Below are 20,572 nucleotides of genomic sequence, written 5' to 3'. Positions count from 1 at the left end.
TAGAGAACTGATAAAAATATCATTTTAACAATATGGTTCTGAAAAAAAAACGTGGCTTTATGCATAGCAAAAGCTGATTATCTGTGATGGCATTCAATAAAAAAGATACTTATGAGTTTTCATTACAAGATCCATGTATCTGTTTATGAGAAGTCAGAGGAAAGCCAAAGCAGGAAAATGGCAAAAAAAACCCAAAAGGAAACCCATCCTCCATTGCTGTATTTACTCCTGATGGTATGTTATTTATAATGTATGAACAAGCTAATATTAATTTAAAAAAATACTTGCTCCATTCTAGCAACATATTACCTCAAGACCACCACCTGTTTATCCCCATCTTAACGGTCACAAATGCCCCACAAACGTTAATATTACCTGGATTCCTGATACTGATTAGGGACTATACATTCAAATGAATAGCCATTCTACGCTGCACCTTTATCAGTGCCAACAATTCACTCTGCATATCTTCCTCATAATGAAGAATCTTCTTTTATTAATTTACAATACGTAGGCATTCTCTTGCCCTTGAGAGGAAATTGCAAAGGATCTCTTTGAACTATTACAGACCTTTCAGTAAAGGTACACCAACAATACTTATTGGTAAGGAATTCCATGATTGTGATGGGAAGGAAGGTTATTACCAGGGATGTTATGAGAGTTCAAGATGTATATCTTAATACATTGCTCCAACAAAATCCTTGAGGCATATCCTAGGGCTGAGATGATTGGCATTTCACAACCACAATGTTCTCCTGTTATACATAGTATGACCCTGGTCTCTGGTGAATTTTTCTTTTGATTCCATTTAACTTATATATTTTTCTTCAAGTATCTTTTATCCCCTGGACTCTCTTCCTGAAGGACTTGGATTTATCATTGATGTGCATCTCCATTGAAGTTGGAATTTCTCAGCACTTTACAACAAGCATACTTAACCCCTCATGATATCAGCAGACTTGGCTGTGGGTAATGAGCAGCAGAGGTAAACCTAAGGAAGCTCACAAAATTGTCTTTCAAGAGTTGTATGCACAAAATTGTGGGGGGGGGGGGGCTTAGAGTTACGGGAAGGGCTGAGGACTGGGAAAGGGATCCGGCATACTACCTCAGGAAGATGGGACAAAGAGTGTATGGGCAAGAAAGGGACTGAAAACAAGGAGAGGGAATGTGGTCAAGGGCTCCTGTTCCTGACCCCACATACATGTGAATGTGTGTTGGGCATATATACTGCAAAGCCTAGTCTTGGTTTCCTTAGGAGTCTGAGGAGATTTGGAATGTCACCAAAGGCTTTAGCAATTTTCTACAGATATATCACGATGAGCATTCTGACTGGTTTCATCACCTCCTGGTATGGAGGTCTCAATGCAGATGATCAGCAAATGCTGCAGAGGGTTGTAGACTCAGCCACCTCCACCATGACACTAGGCATTGCTTCAAGAAGTTGGCATCCATCTTACAGACCCACATTACCCAGATCAAGCCCTCTTCTCATTACTACTAGGTACAGGAGTCTGAAGATGCACATTCAAAATTTTAGGGACTGCTTCCTCCCCTCCTTGACTTGATTTCAGCAAGTCTACATCTCAAATGAAAAATAATAAAGCCTTAAAAGGTACTTCTGCTAAATTTCCAAAACTTATTAAAGAAAGCTTCAGTCACAAATTGACATCCTCATTGCCTACATCTAGGAAGAAAAGATTCCAGGAGACAGAAATATATTAATTGCGACCATATTCAAGAAATTAGACTAGTCCTTACTAGTAACCATATAGAGGTCTTTCTGGTGTTGCAAGGGCCCTTCTCAATTGGTTGAAGATCTGTTTACTGAGTAAGGATTCTATCCATTCAGAGATAGAGTGCATGTGATTTTCACCACATGACAACTCCAGGGAAAACTAGGATTCAGCACAAGTAACTATCATCATCATCAGGTGTCATGCCCAGTTTGAGTTTTGACTGCCATGGCCCACACACTCCTGCTTCGGGTCAAGTGGATCAATTCATTGGTATTCATTTCCAGTTCTCTGGCTGCTGTCTCCATCATCATTTGTCTTTGACTTCCTCTTGTTTTCTTCCCTTCAATCTTTCCCATAATTACCGTGCATTCTAACTCCTCTTTCCTAATCACATGTCCAATGAAGTTACGTTGCCTTTTCATGATCTCATACATTATTACTCTGTTTGTGCTTGCTCTGTTCTTGACATCCTCGTTAGATATTCATTTTGTCCATGATATTCTATGCATTCTCCTCAAAAAACACATCTCTGCTGCTTCAATTTGTTTCCTCATGTTACTAGATATTGTCCAACATTCTGAGCCATATAACATAACTGGATAAATGTAACATATCAGTACTCTCAGGAGGGTTGTCATGCATAGTTTAGTGTTGGTCAGTATGCTCTTCATTCTTGCAAAGATGTCTTTTGCCATCCCTGTTCTTCTTTTGATGTCCATGTCGCACCTGCCATCTGATATCACCCAGCTTCCTAAGCAGCAAAAGTTCTGTACTTGTTTTATGTCTTCCCCATTTATTCTCAGCCTGCAGACAGGATTCTTCTTCTTTTTGGATATCACCATATATTCTGTCTTTTTGCAATTGATTGATAGACCCATTTTTGAACTTTCCTCAACAACTATATCGATTAAGTTTCGTAGTTCTTCCTCCGTACTTGCAATTAACACAGTGTCATCCGCATATCTGAAATTATTGATGTTTTCACCGCCAACCTTGATTCCCAAGATGTTTCTTATTTTTTTGTAATATTGTTTCACTGTGCACATTAAACAAATCAGGGAAGAAAACACACCCTTGTCTAACGCCTCTCTTGATTTTTGTGAACTGACTCGCTTCAGTAACTGAACTTATGACAGAGAAGGCTACAAGTAACTATACTTGACCTTATCAACCTCAACAAATCCTTTGTTTCCATCATTTGGGAAGCACTGTGGAACTGCCTCAAGAGCTCTGTGATAACAGGCATATCATGAAAATAACCAATATATGTATAACAGAACCTTTTGCAGTGAAGACTGGTATCAAACAAGACTGGATCATTGTACAAACACCTTTTTTTTCCAAATCTTTTGCTTCTCATATGCAAAAAACATGCAAATTGTGTAGAATTAATCTTCAGCATTAAAGCAATATAAGTCAACCTATGGCAACCACACTCCAGATGCAAGGTTACCCAAATGTCAGAAGTCAAAATGCAGTTTTTAGATGATCTCCAAGCCATCACTGGGGTGTATGGGGTGTCCAGGGAGGGGTTGCACCCCTGTGAAGGGGTCTTATTCACTCCGGGGCAGCTCACTCATCTTTAGTCTCGACCGGATACTCAGATCCCACCTGTGGCTCCAAGTAGCTGTTTGCGTGTCACAGCGGCCACACCTCGGTACACCGCTTTGACAGGCAGGCTAAACCAGGTGAAGATAGCGGGTGGCCTCATGCCCCAGTATGATGCTTGTTCATACCACTGCACCCAGACTTCTGAGGTCAAGAGAGTGGAACTGCCCCAGCGCAACTGCTTTTCTGCATCAAAATCTTTCTTGCACATGTGTCCTGCCATGATCAGACATGATGGACAACCACCAAGCCATCATAATTTTTATAAAGCATGACCTTACTCTCAACATGCTGAAGGCCAAGTCCTCTGCCAGCCTACTCTACTTCACCACACTGCTCCACACTATCCATAGTTGACATCTCAAGGCACTGGAAAATTACCAACAATGCTGTTCCTTCAAAATATTTCACATTTGCCTCAAGGATAAGCAAACCAACATCAGTAACCAAGTTGCAGCATCCCATGACTGGTACATCTCTGCACACTCAAAGGCCAAACTTCATGTGCTCAGTGTATTCTCCTGGGCCAATACTGAGGTCCAGTGACACTCCATCAACAACATTTGGGAGAGCACATCAATCACTTGCCCAACATCAGACAATTGAAATGGACACTAACCTAAACTGTCATGGGAAGAGGCTACTAAACTGCCAGAGGAAACAATTCAAGGATGTGTTCAGATCTTTCTTGAAGAAACACAACATCCCCTGTGACAGAACATCACCAGTGACACATCACAAACTCTGTTTCAGGGGGAACGCCGATCTAACTACTCATGATACAAAAGGTTTGAGTGTTAGGTGGTGAGATAACCAGCCACTGATCTAATCACATTGCTACTGTACTAACATAGCTAGCCTCTGGTGGTGAATATATTACCTGCCACTTATCAGTGTATGCAGGGATTGTTGTCTTGGTCTTGATGCATGCTGGCATGAGCTGCAGTATTTTACATACTGTAAATGAAATCATTGGGAAACATATTCACTGCATGCTTAATGACAAAAGGAAGGACATTGATGAAGCAGCTGAAGATAGTTGACCCAGGAACACTGTCCTGAGGAACTCAAGAAGACCATAAGGCATAGAGCAGAATTGGGCACTTTGGCTGATTGAATTTGCTCCACCATTTCAACATGACTAATATATTATCCCAAGCAACATACACAAAATACACTCAGCAGGCCAGGCAGCACCAACAGAAAAGAGTGAACAGTCAATGTCTCAGACCGAGACCACCCCCCCCCACCCCATTAAGGACTGTAAAAAAAGATGCGAAGAGAAAAAGATTTTCTCATGGTTGTAATATATTATCCCTCCCAACCCCATTCTCCTACCTTCTTCTCATAACCTTTGATGCACTTACTAAACAAAAACTTCTCAACTTGTGCTTTCGATATACTCAATGACATGATGTCCCCAGCCATCTGTGGCAATGAATTCCACAGATTCACCACTCTCTGGCTAGCAAAATTGCACCTCATCTCTGTTCTAAAGGGATGTTCTTCTATTCAGAGGACGGGCCCTCTGCTCCTTGGCTCCCTAACTATAGGAAACAACATTGCCCTGTCCGCTCTATCTAGACCTTTAGCTATTTGCTGAGGCTGGGATGATTAATTTTTAACAATCAGAACCTTATTCCTTGTTGTATGGTTTGTCTCCAGCCATTGATTTATTGTCCATTGATGTCCATTGACTTAAGTTTTTTCAGGGCTGTTAGATTGTTCAAATGCATCCTTAATATCATAGGTAGTCACTCTTACTTCGCCTCTGGAATTCAGGTTTTTGGCCCATATTTATACTAAGCGGTGAGATTTTGAGTGAAGTGTTCTGTAAAAAAAAACTGGATATTAACAAATAAGTGCCACGCAATGACACAATTGAAAGCAGTTCCCACCTCTTTGCTAATGGTTGAGAGGAAAATGAAACAGACAATATTTCACAAGGCTAGATGACTGTATTGGAACTATACTGCAACAGTTTGGCTGAACACTTGCAATGAGTTAGTAATATTTAAAACAAGCACAATAAAACCACATATTACTCAGTGGTAAGTTGTTTTAAATTGATACAGTACTTTCTAATATGCAATCATGGCAAGACTTGCTCCTCAGATGGAGTTGAGGCAAAGGATGGAAAATCACAAATAGATTTAGTTTAGTTTTTATGATTCAGTCTTTATACCTGATTTCATATCAAAATTGCAACACTGGGTGTCTGTGATTGAAAAGTAAAATTGTTGTAACCCTACTTACATGTCTACAATATTTACAATATCCTTCAATTCTACTTAAAATATATGCGACTAAAATCATTTTCCATCATAGTGACAATCCAAATCTATATTCGTGTATTATTTATATGTCACAAATGGTTACCACGAAATTTGCCTTTTTCTGCATTATTAACTACCGTTATTTTCTTTGGAGTTTTCAGGCAGATCAGTTCATAAGACTATACACCAAACTGCAATATTTTCGTACCTAAAGGACCCGGCAATCAAAATTTAATTATGACCGTTTCACTAACCTAAATAAAGTTTTGATCGACCATTTGTTGATTTACATTTAACTGTCTGTTCACCTGTATCAAATCATAGAGCATGGTCGATAAGGATTTTCTCCAATCGAGTACGTAGTTGCCTCTTTAATAAGGCAGACTTCCCTGACTCTGCTCTGGGAGGCGCATGTGGACGTCAATTTCGCGTCACTCTCAAACTCTTCAGATGAAGCTGTCCACGGTGCTGAAACTCTCGGCTCGCTTAAACCTTTCCGCAGTCAGCCAATTTTTGACTGAGGCTCCGGGATCTGGAACCGAGACGGAACACACGGGAGATGACAATAATTAATTGAGTATTGTTCAGAGCCAGCAGTCCGTTTCCTTAGCAACATGACTCAAGACAAAGCCGAGAAAGCATCTTAGGTGACGAAAACCATCCGCATCAAAAAGAGAGCAAAGCACGAGCTGAAAAAAAAACCAGAAGAATGGGGGACAAAATGCTTCCGGCCCAAGAGGCTGCTAAGATCTATCACACTAATTATGTGAGAAATTCCAGAGCAATTGGTGTTCTTTGGGCGATTTTCACCATTTGCTTTGCCATTATAACTGTAGTCATTTTTATCCAACCCTACTGGATAGGGGACAGCATCAATACTCCCCAAGCTGGCTACTTCGGATTGTTTCATTACTGCATCGGGAACGGACTGACCAGGGAGCTAATCTGCAAAGGAAGCGCCCTGGATTTCAGCTCTATTCCTTCAGGAGCTTTCAAAACTGCCATGTTCTTCGTTGGCATCTCCATGCTTCTGATCATCGGCTGCCTCGTCTGCTTCAGTCTCTTTTTCTTTTGTAACTCAGCCACTGTCTATAAAGTCTGCGCATGGATGCAACTTGCCTCGGGTAAGTTTCCATCTCTTGCCATGCGGATTGTCGTTCTGTTATTCCACTATCACTCCCGCGTAATAAACCTTGTTATAATCAAGTCAGTTATTTCCAATGTTTCGAAGATCGGATCTTGCTTCGGAAATTTCATTTTTCAGTTTGCCGCCTCTGCTTGGTTGTTAACAGAGATCTGTTATAGTTGGTGATTTTTTCTTACCATCTTACCCATTCGTCGCTTCATTGCACGATAGATTCCTGAACCACCGCATATCCATTGCATGTGTGGGAAAAGTTATTGTGTGTTGTAGGGTTATGGATCCATGGCAGAAGATAGTTTGCAATAAGGAGAATTCTTAGAAATGCATCATTTATGTTTGTAAAGGAAATCTCCAAAATCGGCCTACAGTTTTAAAGTCACCGGATAACAGCTCTTTTTCCTACTTTAGTCGATCAACAGTTAATGCTACATTACTAGTTTGATATTGACTGGCGGTTCGAAGCCTTCAATATATTACTTTTATTATTTTAACACCAGTTGCTCAATGTTATTACTGACTTTTCCAATAAGTATATATCCCAATAGAACTGGTAATAACAAACTACCATGAACATTTTTGGCCTGTAGTTGAGGTTAATGAGAAACCCATCATCAAAGTGTATTACATTATTTGAACTTCAGAAGCTCAGATATACATTTGAAGATCACAAATGCTTTGAATGCTATTATAGTGACAAGTGGTCTGGCTACACCTTCATGTCTCCTATCGCTACTCCTTCCTTAAAGCAAAATTAGAGCCCAATAATTGGAATAGTTTTTCACATTTCCTCCGTTGGTTGATAAGTGCATGGTCATACCAGACTTAAGTTCCCGTAAAGCAATATTTTTAGTACTTACAGCAACAGGTCACCACCATATCCAATTGCTATTTATGTGAACATATATCAGTGGGAACAACTAATGGATGACTCATTCACCACTTTATTGAAGTCTTGACAATTTCTTTAAAAGTAATAGGAAAATTACATACAGTAGTAAAAATGTACATGGTATTTAGTCTCAGAAGAGAAAAATATCTAGAAAATTCACTATGTAAAATTATAATAAGACTTGAATGGGTTGGAATAGCAAGTGATTAGTATAACATAACACTTAAAATTGAATAATTTGAAGAAAAACATTTTTCTTGAAATTCTGCCTTTAAAATACACACACACACACACACACACACACACACATGCAATCTGTATTTTTACTGCTCCATTTTACTATCAAAATTAAGATTTAGTGCTGCAATTATGAAGAGTTTAGGCAGAACAGACAACAAAGAATAAATCTTTAGTGATATCACATGGGGCTTTATATGAAATGCATCCAATCTTTTGGCACATGAACTGATGAGAGTAATCGATGAGGCAATTATATCAGAATACACCACCTCATTTTCCATAATAATTTTGCAGCACCAATATTTAGTAACGTTTGTCAAGGCTCTGCAAGTGATAGGTAGGTATCTTGAGGCATGCCTCATAAAGCTGAGCTTCCCCATTAGTAGTTTGAGTGTGCCATTGATTGAACAATGATCTGGGCACATCTTGTACATGATGATTCCTTCAGGCTACTTCATCTTTCAAAGCTAACCCAGAAGGTATCTGAAATACCAAGTGTTAACAGAATAAAGCTGAACAGTCTTCAATTGTACGGGATTCAGCTGTCACCAGAAAAGTCCTCTTTACTGCAAATAATCACACACACGGTGTTCAGGTGGCTATCCGAGCTTTTTGTATAAACCTCATGTTTTTTATATAAAGAGAAAACAACTGTGTTGAGTAGTTAGGTGGTATGAGAACAGAAACAGCATTATGCATGTTAGTCATGCTGAACTAGCATGGAGTTATGATGTCTTAATTACACAATTGTCACCGGTGCTCCTATATTCAAAATACAATGAAAAAATAGTACATAATCAGATGTTAGAGCTGTCCATTGTCTCCAGGATTAATGCCCACAAAGTACATTCCTTCTTTTAACAGTGGAGGACCATTTCATCATGGATACCGTACAATCTCCATGATATTTGTTCCAGCTTCATTGCCTTAAATGTTAACTGTTTTTCTAATCACAAATGCTTCCTGTCCTGCTGAGTAACTCCACTGTTTTCCAATCTTATTTCTGTTTTTCAACATCTGTAGTTTTTGTTTTCTTACCAACAAAATCTGACCTTGTAGCTTTGCCAGACATTAATTTGCTAAAAATAATGGCTGTGTACAGTGTTCATTTGTGTGAGATATGTCATGAACCCTGTACAAAATGTAAATAAGGTGAACATCATGGTCATTTTTATCACACCACCATAAAGTGTTCTTACCTCTAAGCCCAAGAGAAAGCTGGAATGGCTTGTAGTAATCTTACAGCAAACTAGACCTGCCTAAAGAGAGGATTGCTCATTTGGTGTATCAGCTCTTCAATTTCAAAATGATCAATCTAATTTCTCCTCTCTGCCAGTGCATTAGAACGTAAGAATTCAAAGCAGTTACAATCCATTTGGTTCTTTGAGCTTGGTCTGTCATTCATCAAGACTGATCTTCTACCTCGGTACCTTTGATTTGCACGGTGCCTTCCTTTGAATGCACTCAGTGACCAAGCCTCCACAATCCTTCAGAGCAGAGAATTTCAGGAAAATTTTCCACTTCTGGAGTGAAGAAATATCTCCTCTGTCCCCAATGCTGCATAACTTATTCTGAGACTCTGATACCTGGTTCTCGACTGTTCAGTCAGAGAGAAAATTCTCAAAGCATCGTACCTGTTGTGTTTGAAATAAGTTTGAACACTTCAATGAGATTTCTTCTACATTTTTAAATTCTAGAGAATACAGCCTGGTCTATTGAATTATTCATCTTGTGGGAAATGCACGTTCACAAAACCAGACTAATGAATCTTTCCTGCACCCATTTTGATAAGCACGTCCTTTATTAATGAAGGAGATCAAAAACTGAACACAATGGACTAGGTGCAAAAGTTCCCATTTAAGTGCAGTAATAAAGAGCTCAATCCTGTTTCCCATTCTAATGTTTCCTGTTTCTGCTTGATGTCTTTCAGTGAACTCTGCCCCAGGTCACTTAGAACTTCAGTATTACCCAAACTCTAAATAGTAAAAATACTCTGTTTTTCTATTTTGTACATCAAAACTAATAACTCCATATTTCTCACTATGTTCCATCTGCCACATTTTCACCCAGTCATTCAATTGTCTGTAGTCCAATGAAGCCTAGAGTCATAGAGAAGTACAGCATAGAAACAGGCCCTTTGGCCCATCTCAACCATACCAAAACCATTTAAACTGTCTACTCTCATTGACATGCACTGTGACCATAGTCCTCCATATCCCTACAAACCATGTACCTATTCAAACCTTGTGCTGAACACTTGTGCTGGCAGCTCATTCCACACTCTCATGACCCTCTTGAGTGAATAAGTTTTCCCTCATGTTCCTCTTCAACTTCTTACCATTCACCCTGAAGCCATGACGTTTAGCTGTAGTCCCACCAAACCTCTGTTTATCCGTACAGCCTCTGTACATTTTCCTCCCTACTCAAAGATAAGATTATAAGCCAATATGGTCTTATGGTCTACTCAAATATCATGCAAATCTTACATCAAGAATGACATTTCCCTTGGCCAATTTACTGATTAAGTTCGGGAATAGCTGAGAACTGAGCAGCAATCCCTGTACTATTCACAACCTGCCACCCAAAAATAGAACATAGAAAGAAGATAGAAAACATACAGCATAATACAGGCCCTTCGGCCCACAAAGCTGTGCTGAACATGTCCGTACCTCAGAACTACCTAGGCTTACCCATAGCCCTCTGTTTCTCTAAGCTCCATGTACCTATCCAAGAGTCTCTTAAAAGACCCTTTCATTTCCACCTTCAGCACCACCACCGGCAGCCTATTCCACGTATTCACTATACTCTGCGTAAAAAACTTACCCCTGACATCTCCTCGGTACTTACTTCCAAGCACCTCAAAACTGTGCCCTCTTGTGGCAACCATTTCAGACCTGGAAAAAAGCCTTTGACTATCCACACAATCAATGCCTCTCATTATCTTGTACACCTCTATCAGGTCACCTCTCATCCTCCGTCGCTCCAAGGAGAAAAGGCCGAGTTCACTCAACCTATTCTCATAAGGCATACTCCCCAATCCAGGCAACATCCTTGTAAATCTCCTCTGCACCTTTTCTGTGGTTTCCACATCCTTCCTGTAGTGAGGTGACCAGAACTGAGCACAGTACTCCAAGCGGGGCCTGACCAGGGTCCTATATAGCTGTAACATTACCCCTTAGCTCTTAGATTCAATCCTACGATTGAAGAAGGCCAATGCTCTGTATGCCTTATTAACCACAAAGTCAACCTGTGTAGCAGCTTTGAGTGTCCTGTGGACTCGGACCCCAAGATCCCTCTGATCCTCCACACTGCCAAGAGTCTTGCCATTAATGATATATTCTGCCATCATATTTGACCTATCAAAATGAACCACCACACTTATCTGGGTTGTACTCCATCTGCCACTTCTCAGCCCAGTTTTGCATCCTATCAATGTCCCGCTGTAACCTCTGACAGCCCTCCACACTATCCATGACGCCCCCAATCATTGTGTCATCAGCAAATTTACTAACCCATCCCTCCACTTCCTCATCCAGGTCAGTTATAAAAATCACAAATATTAAGGGTCCCAGAACAGATCTCTGAGGCACTCCACTGGTCACCGACCTCCATGCAGAAAGTGACCTATCTACAACCACTCTTTGCCTTCTGTGGGCAAGCCAGTTCTGGATCCACAAAGCAATGTCCCCTGGGATCCCATGTCTCCTTACTTTCTCAACAAGTCTTGCATGGGGTACCTTATCAAATGCCTTGCTGAAATCCATATACACTAGATCTATGGCTCTACCTTCATCAATCAGGCTCTTAAGGCATGACCAGCCCTTGACAAAGCCATGCTGACTATTCTTAATCATATTATGCCTCTCAGGATCTTCTCCATCAACTTACCAACCACTGAAGTATGACCCACTAGCCTATAATTTCCTGGGCTATCTCTACTCCCTTTCTTGAATAAGGGAGCAACATAAGCAAATCTCCAATCCTCTGGAACCTCTCCCATCCTCATTGACGATGCAAAGACCATCGCCAGAGGCTCAGCAATCTCCCTCCTTGCTTCCCACAGTAGACTGCGGTACATCCCATCCGGTCCTGGTGACTTATCCAACTTGATGCTTTCCAAAAGCTCCAGCACAACCTCTTCCTTAATATCTACTTGCTCAACCTTTTCAGTCCGCTGCAAGTTGTCCCTACAAACACAAAGATCCTTTGCCGTAGTGAATGCTGAAGCAAAGTATTCATTAAGTACCTCTGTGTTCTCCTCCAGTTCCATACACACTTTTCCACTGTCACACTTGATTGGTCCTATTCTCTCACATCTTATCCTCTTGCTCTTCACATACTTGTAGAATGCCTTGGGGTTTTCCTTAATCCTCTCCACCAAGGCCTTCTCATGTCCCCTTTTGGCTCTCCTAATTTCATTCTTAAAACTGATTTATTTATCTCCACTCTTTGTTTTCTGTTTGATAAACAAATGTCAGTATGTTACTGTCAACAGTATGTCACCAGGTGCTCTAATTTAATGATCTACAGTATCTCCTGTAATGGACCTTATCAAAGGCAGTGTCAAAATCCAAAAACAAAACATACGATGGTTCCTTCTTATCTTCATTTGACACGTCCTTAAAGAGCTTCAGCAGAAATATTTTGTTATTACATCCTTCATTTCAGTGTCTAGCATTTTCTCTACTATTGGTGTTAGATTAAAAGATCAACAGCTTATTTTTTTTTTCTTATTGCTCCTTAAATAGTGGGTTCACATTTGCTGTCATCTGATGCACAAAAACTATTCCAGAACCTTTTGACATTTTGAAGACAGTAAAGTGTTCATCACCTCTTTCAAAAGTCTAGGATGTTAATCATTCGATTCTTGCATTTGATCAACTTTTAGAGTGAATTTTAATTAGTCATTTCTTTAAATTCCACTTTTTCATTATGTGCTTGCTCTGTGGCATTCTTGGCAGTTTCTGTGTAGCCTCTTCCATGAGTACAGACAGAAAACAGTTGTTTAACTCAGTCAACATGTCCTTATTCCAAATATAAAGTCTCTGTTTTCAGTCTGCATTTCATTTGTCACAGCTTGAGCTCTTTGTACAAGTTCCCCTTGAAAAACTACAGACTGACTATTCAAGCACTGTTCTCTGCTGATTTTGAATGCAAGTTACAAGTTTGCGTTGCCACATACCTTACCTTAGCACACCTCTGCTTGTAGTTCATCCTGCATGGTTTCCAATTAAAATTTCTGTTGAAGAGTCTCTGACCAGAAATATCAAGTCTGTTTTGCTTCCCATAGATACAGCAGGACTGCTGAGTATTTACAGCATTTTCTGTTTTCATTCAAGTCCACATTCACTGGACAGTTTTACCTGTGCCTGCTGCATGTGCAACCAAAAGTGTAGGGCCCGGTAGTTTCAGCATCACACACCTCTGCTCATTTATTCATGCAAATTAACTGATGACAAACTATTATTTTATTTTAATTTGTTCTTTTCAAATATTCCCTTGTCATGCTATTGCAACTTATATGTAGTAATACATTCTTCATTCCTGTCTTCTATTCTAATTTCCTTCACTCTTCTGGTTAAATTCCTAACCATATATTCCCTCACTATTGGCTCTCCAATTAGTAGTAGCAATTCTTAAATAAATGTTTGAATATTTTAAAAGAAATTTAATTTGACTTGCTACAGAGAGACAATCGATTTTTATGATAATGCTATTTAAACATAACTATCGGGTTTTGCTGTATACCTATAATTTATGTGTGCAGATTTTATTCCAATAGAATGCAATTTATTATAAATCTGAGCAATCACAATCATAATGGCAATCTCAACATGTACATATTAATAGTTATCTCTTGCCAAGGCAAATACCCACTGTAGCTGTCCAGCTACTTTCACCCACAAGCAATAACATATCATCAGAACTGTTAGCATAATCACATGAATTGTGTATATGACAGCAGTAAGCAATATCACCACATTTTACAGGGCACTCACTTGAGAAAGAAAATTGGTAGCCTTTAAACGATTATGATAACAATAAATACATTTTAAAAATAATTCTGCTGATCCAATACAATTCTTGACAAGTATCTTCTTCACAACAGCTCTCAGCACTTTAAATCTGATTGCCCTTAAAAGTCTTATGAATTTGTCTGGCAGTATGTTAGCAGATGAACTTCAGTTTTGATAAGTGTGAAATAGTACATTTCAGAAGAGAGACAAGTAAGCTCAAGTAATTAAATAAAACTGAAATTTACCAAGTAAACAACAACGCACACAAAATGCTGGTGGAACACAGCAGGCCAGGCAGCATCTATAGGGAGAAGCGCTGTCGACGTTTCGGGCCGAGACCCTTCGTCAGGACAAACCGAAAGGAAAGATAGTAAGAGATTTGAAAGTAGTGGGGGGAAGGGGGAAATGCAAAATGATAAGAGAAGACCGGAGGGAGTGGGATGAAGCTAAGAGCTGGAAAGGTGATTGGCGAAAGTGATACAGAGCTGGAGAAGGGAAAGGACCATGGGACGGGAGGCCTCAGGAGAAAGAAAGGGGGGGGGAGCACCAGAGGGAGATGGAGAACAGGCAAACAACTAAATATGTCAGGGATGGGGTAAGAAGGGGAGGAGGGGCATTAACGGAAGTTAGAGAAGTCAATGTTCATGCTATCAGGTTGGAGGCTACCCAGCCGGTATATAAGGTGTTGTTCCTCCAACCTGAGTTTGGATTCATTTTGACAATAGAGGAGACATATTTAGTTGTTTGCCTGTTCTCCATCTCCCTCTGGTGCTCCCCACCTCTTTCTTTCTCCTGAGGCCTCCCGTCCCATGATCCTTTCCCTTCTCCAGCTCTGTATCACTTTCGCCAATCACCTTTCCAGCTCTTAGCTTCATCCCACCCCCTCCGGTCTTCTCCTATCATTTTGCATTTCCCCCTCCCCCCCACTACTTTCAAATCTCTTACTATCTTTCCTTTCAGTTAGTCCTGATGAAGGGTCTCGGCCCGAAACGTCGACAGTGCTTCTCCCTATAGATGCTGCCTGGCCTGCTGTGTTCCACCAGCATTTTGTGTGTGTTGTTATTTGAATTTCTAGCATCTGCAGATTTCCTGGTGTTTGCTATTTACCAAGTAAAGTTTATTTATGAAATGAGAGACATAAAGAATTCTGGCAAAACTCATCTCACCCGTCTTGTGCAGCTGGATCCTGGACTTCTGTCAAATCACCGGCAGGTGATAAGAGTGGGCTCCCTCACCTCCACCCCTCTGACTCTCAACACAGAAGCCCCTCAGGGCTGTGTACTAAGTCCCTTCCTTTACTCCCTGTATACCCATGACTGTGTCACCACCCACAGCTCTAATCTGCTAATTAAATTTGCCAATGACACTACATTGATTGGCTTTATCTCAAACAATAATAAGGTGGCCTACAGGGAAGGAGGCATCTCTCTGACACAGTGGTGTCAAGAAAACAACCTCTCCCTCAACGTCGCAAAAATAAAGGAGCTGGTTGTGGATTACAGGAGGAATGGAGATGGGCTAACCCATATTGATATCAATGGATCTGGGGTTGAGAGGGTAAACAGCTTCAAGTTCCTTGGCATCCTCATCACCGAGGACCTCACGTGGTCTGTACGCACCAGCTGTGTGGTGAAAAAGGCACCTCAGACAGTTAAGGAAGTTTGGTATGGGTCCCCAAATCCTAACAACTTTCTACAGAGACACAATTATGAGCATCCTGACTGGCTACATCACTACCTGGTATGGGAACTGTACCTCCCTTAATCACAGGATTCTGCAGAGAGTGGTGCAGACAGCCCAGCGCATCTGTAGTTGTGAATTATCCATGATTCATGACATTCACAAAGACAGATGTGAGAAAAGGGCCCGAAGGATCACTGGGGACCTTAGTAACCCCAACACAAACTATTCCAGCTGCTATCATCCGGGAAACATTACTGCAGCATAAAAGCTAGGACCAACAGGCTCCGGGACAGCGTCTTCCATTAGGCTATCAGACTGATTAACTTACACTGATCTGAGTGTATTTCTATGATATATTATCAGATGTCCTATTTACTATAAATTATTATAAATTACCATGATTGGACTTTGGACATTTAGATGGAGACATAATGTAAAGACTCCTCATGTACATGAAGGATGTAAGAAATAAAGTCAATTCAATTCATTTCTAATGTTCTTTTGATCTTTGCTCAAACTGACTTATGTACGATTCTATACACACCAAGATGATTGACTCAATCTCCTCAGTTCAATGGGAAACCAAGTATGGACAATAGGTGCCAGTTCTGACTGCAACAGTCACATCTTATGAGCAAGTAAATAAAACGATGCATTTCCTTGGAAAAGAATGATTACATTTAATCTACAAGAGCACATACACTGTAGGCTTAAGTATAATACGGAGTGGACAACCCCATCTGTCAGGATCAATTGCTCATTTCCATGTTCAATCTCAAGTTTAAATTGTTTTTGGAATTTATTGGTTGAAACAAGGCGAGAACAAAAAAAAAACACAACTGAGGAGAACCAGCGAAAAACACTCCAATAATTACTAATGCTTTCTTGCTTCTGCAGACATGTGGTTAGAGTTTAACAAGAAGAGTGAAGGCTTGTACTTAGGGGTGACCTTAGAGAATAATTTGACCAAGGGTTTTGCATGTCTGATTTATCTCCTGCTCTGATCTACCAAAATTACTCTGGGCATCAGAGTCTGCATGAATGGAGAGACCCAGAGTGTTGCATCAGATTATGTTAGTCTGGTAATGCAAGTGCCACTTGAGACTGACAAAGTTAACACCTTCATCACCTGCATTCTCCCTGGTTCCAAAAAACTTTTTCCATAATCGTTTACATGATCTCCAATGCCAGTCAAACACAAATAGATGCTGCTGGCTATTTGCCAGAGCAACCCCTCACATGCACTTCTCTGTTGCTGAGGTCAATCAGGAGTAAGTGTTTGATTTTGTGGCTTTGCACATCTTTCCATAAGCGCAGAGTGTCATCAGCTAGACCTCCAGGACCATTCGTCAATTACATAGACTCTATTTCTTCAACGTGAACTGAAAATAGATGGATGCATAGATGTGTGTGAGATTCTTCGGAAGTCATTGTGATGTATTTTGCTAACAATGTGACTTTCTGGCTGGCTCCTCCAAGACAATGGGTATCCAGTTTTGATCCGTTTACCCCATATATTTCCTTATGACATAGAAGGCCGCTTTGAACTGATGAGCCTTTGCTGGCTTACAGAGCAATTCTATTTCCCAGTAATTGTCCTTGTAATCTATTGTCACTTATGGGATGAGCTGATGGAAAGGTGGGAAAATAAAATGGGATTGCTGTAAATAGGTGATTGAATGGCAAAGACTTGGGGACCAAATGGCTTGTTTCGGTGTTGTATGAATTAATAATTACTCCCATATTTTAACACTCATCTATACAAAAGAGGCAAATACCATAATCAATTAACCTACCAAAATAAGTTGAAATGTGATTTTTGCTTTACATAATTGAGGAACGGAACCAGCAAAGCATAGGAGAACTCTAATACAACATAACTGAGCAAGTTAGCAAATCTAGTATCAAATTCATTATTTTGATTAAAAGATACAAAATGCTGGAGGAACTCAGTAGGTCTGGCAGGTCTGGTAGCATTTATAGAGGGAAATAACAGTTGATGTTTCAGGCCGAGGTTCTTCTTTGGCACCAAAACGTTGACTGTTTATTCACCTCTGTAGAAGGCTGTCTGATTTGCTGAGTTTCTCCAGCAGTTTGTACATGCTGCTCAAGATCTCCAGCAACTGCAGAATCTATTGTAGCAATGGATATTTGGATTGGAGTGTTACTTTATTCACTGGGCTAAAATTGACTCATTCATGTTTTCATCAGAATCATGGTCATAATTTATCAGGAAGACAGAAATCATACGTCTACTTCTGGATTTTATGTGCTCCAGTGGACATCTAATATCTTGGCAGATTGAATTCAAGGTCTGAGTCTAACAATGACAGAGGAAGGCAGATTTGATAATACTGATATACCCCTATATACTGATATAGATTTGATAATACCCATAGATCATGACCCCACTAAGGAGTACCAGGCCATTGTCTCCTATGCCATCACCAACCTTATCAGCTCTGGGAATCTCCCATCCACTGCCACCAACCTCATAGTTCCCACACCCCGCACTTCCCGTTTCTACCTCCTACCCAAGATCCACAAACCTGCCTGTCCAGGTAGACCTATTGTCTCAGCTTGCTCCTGCCCCTCTGAACTCATTTCTGCATACCTTGACACTGTCTTATCCCCCCTTGTTCAATCTCTTCCCACCTATGTTTGTGACACTTCTCATGCTTTGAATTTTTTCAATGATTTTAAGTTCCCTGGCCCCCACCGTCTTATTTTCACCATGGACGTCCAGTCCCTATATACCTCCATCCCCCACCGAGATGGTCTCGAAGCTCTTCGCTCTTTTTTGGATTTCAGACTTAACCAATTCCCCTCTACCACCACTCTCCTCCGTCTAGCGGAATTAGTTCTTACTCTTAATAATTTCTCCTTTGGCTCCTCCCACTTCCTCCAAACCAAGGGTGTAGCCATGGGCACCCGTATGGGTCCCAGTTATGCCTGCCTTTTTGTTGGCTTTGTGGAACAGTCCATGTTCCAAGTCTATACCGGTATCCATCCCCCTCTTTTCCTTCGCTACATCGACGACTGCATTGGCACTTCCTCTTGCACGCATGCTGAGCTCGTCGACTTCATTAACTTTGCCTCCAACTTTCACCCTGCCCTCAAATTTACCTGGTCCATTTCCGACACCTCCCTCCCCTTTCTTGATCTTTCTGTCTCCATCTCTGGAGACGGCCTATCTACTGATATCTACTATAAGCCTACAGACTCTCACAGCTACCTGGACTATTCCTCTTCCCACCCTGTCTCTTGCAAAAAGGCTATCCCCTTCTCACAATTCCTCCGTCTCCGCCACATCTGCTCTCAGGATGAGGATTTTCATTCCAGGACGAAGCAGATGTCTTCCTTTTTTAAACAAAGGGGCTTCCCTTCGTCTACCATCAACTCTGCTCTCAAACGCATCTCTCCCATTTCCTGCATATCTGCCCTCACCCCATCCACCCGCCACCCCACTCGGGATAGGGTTTCCCTTGTCCTTACCTACCACCCCACCAGCCTCCAGGTCCAACGTATAATTCTCTGTAACTTCTGCCACCTCCAACGGGATCCCACTACCAAGCACATTTTTCCCTCCCCCCCTTTCTGCTTTTCTCAGGGATCGCTCCCTACACGACTCCCTTGTCCACTCGTCCCCCCCATCCCTTCCCACCGATTTCCCTCCTGGCATTTATCCTTGTAAACGGAACAAGTGCTACACCTGCCCTTACACTTCCTCCCTCACCACCATTCAGGGCCCCAGACAGTCCTTCCAGGTGAGGCGACACTTCACCTGTGAGTCGGCTGGTGTGGTATACTGCGTCCGGTGCTCCCGGTGTGGCCTTTTATATATTGGTAAGACCCGACGCAGACTGGGAGACCGTTTCGCTGAACACCTACGCTCGGTCCACCAGAGAAAGCAGGATCTCCCAGTGGCCACACATTTTAATTCCACGTCCCATTCCCATTCTGATATGTCTATCCATGGTCTCCTCTATTGTCAAAATGAATCCAAACTCAGGTTGGAGGAACAACACCTTATATACCGGCTGGGTAGCCTCCAACCTGATGGCATGAACATTGACTTCTCTAACTTCCGTTAATGCCCCTCCTCCCCTTCTTACCCCATCCCTGACATATTTAGTTGTTTGCCTGTTCTCCATCTCCCTATGGTGCTCCCCCCACCTCCTTTCTTTCTCCTGAGGCCTCTCGTCTCATGGTCCTTTCCCTTCTCCAGCTCTGTATCACTTTCGCCAATTACCTTTCCAGCTCACAGCTTCATCCCACCCCCTCCGGTCTTCTCTTTTCATTTCACATTTCCCCTCCCCCCACTACTTTCAAATCTCTTACTATCTTTCCTTTCCTTTAGTCCTGACGAAGGGTCTCAGCCCGAAACGTCGACAGCGCTTCTCCCTATAGATGCTGCCTGGCCTGCTGTGTTCCACCAGCATTTTGTGTGTGTTGTTGTTTGAATTTCCAGCATCTGCAGATTTCCTCGTGTATACTGATATCATGGTAGGTTTAGTGATTAGTGTAGGCAAGTCAATCCAAAGAGAGCAAGCAAAGAACCTAGGTTCATTTATAGGGCGAGAAAATTAAAAAGTAGAGAAATGTTAAACTTGTGTGAATCTTGGTGCACTATAATCTGCTGTAGTTTCTACGTTACTTTAAAACGAAAAATGACTAGATTTTACCAGAAATGATATGCAAATCAAGAGGTCAAGTTGTCAGAAAAGCCTGGAGTTCTAGAAAAGAGTAGAAAGGACTAGTTTGATAGGGTAATCACAAGTAGGATACTTCAATTCCAGTGAAGACTAGAACTGTGATATTTTACTAAGATATTAAATGTAATGAGGACTTCCGGAAAAATCTTATTTTCCTAGTGGAAGGTTAGAATGTGTGACTTGTTTTTACAAGAAAGAGCAGAGTTGGGTGGATATCTGGAGAAGCACCAGGAGCAGAGAGGAACGGAAGGAAACATTAACAGG

The 20,572-nt window shown here is 41.2% G+C and overlaps 1 protein-coding gene across 1 annotated transcript in view; it reads left to right on the top strand.

Moving 5' to 3' along the window:
• The first annotated feature begins 6,089 nt into the window (after nt 1–6,089).
• The window catches only part of LOC140717199 (LHFPL tetraspan subfamily member 5 protein-like), a 114,503-nt gene continuing 100,020 nt past the window's right edge, over nt 6,090–20,572 (top strand). The window contains exon 1 of the mRNA XM_073030508.1: nt 6,090–6,744. Within this exon, the coding sequence (XP_072886609.1) occupies nt 6,330–6,744 (415 nt within the window). The 5' untranslated portion in view covers nt 6,090–6,329. The remainder of the gene's footprint in view (nt 6,745–20,572) is intronic.

The sequence above is a fragment of the Hemitrygon akajei genome, chromosome 27 (genome assembly GCF_048418815.1).
Source record: "Hemitrygon akajei chromosome 27, sHemAka1.3, whole genome shotgun sequence".
Taxonomy (NCBI): Eukaryota; Metazoa; Chordata; class Chondrichthyes; order Myliobatiformes; family Dasyatidae; genus Hemitrygon; species Hemitrygon akajei.
The sequence above is the reverse complement of the archived record's forward strand: the minus strand, read 5'-3'. Positions and strand labels throughout refer to the sequence as shown.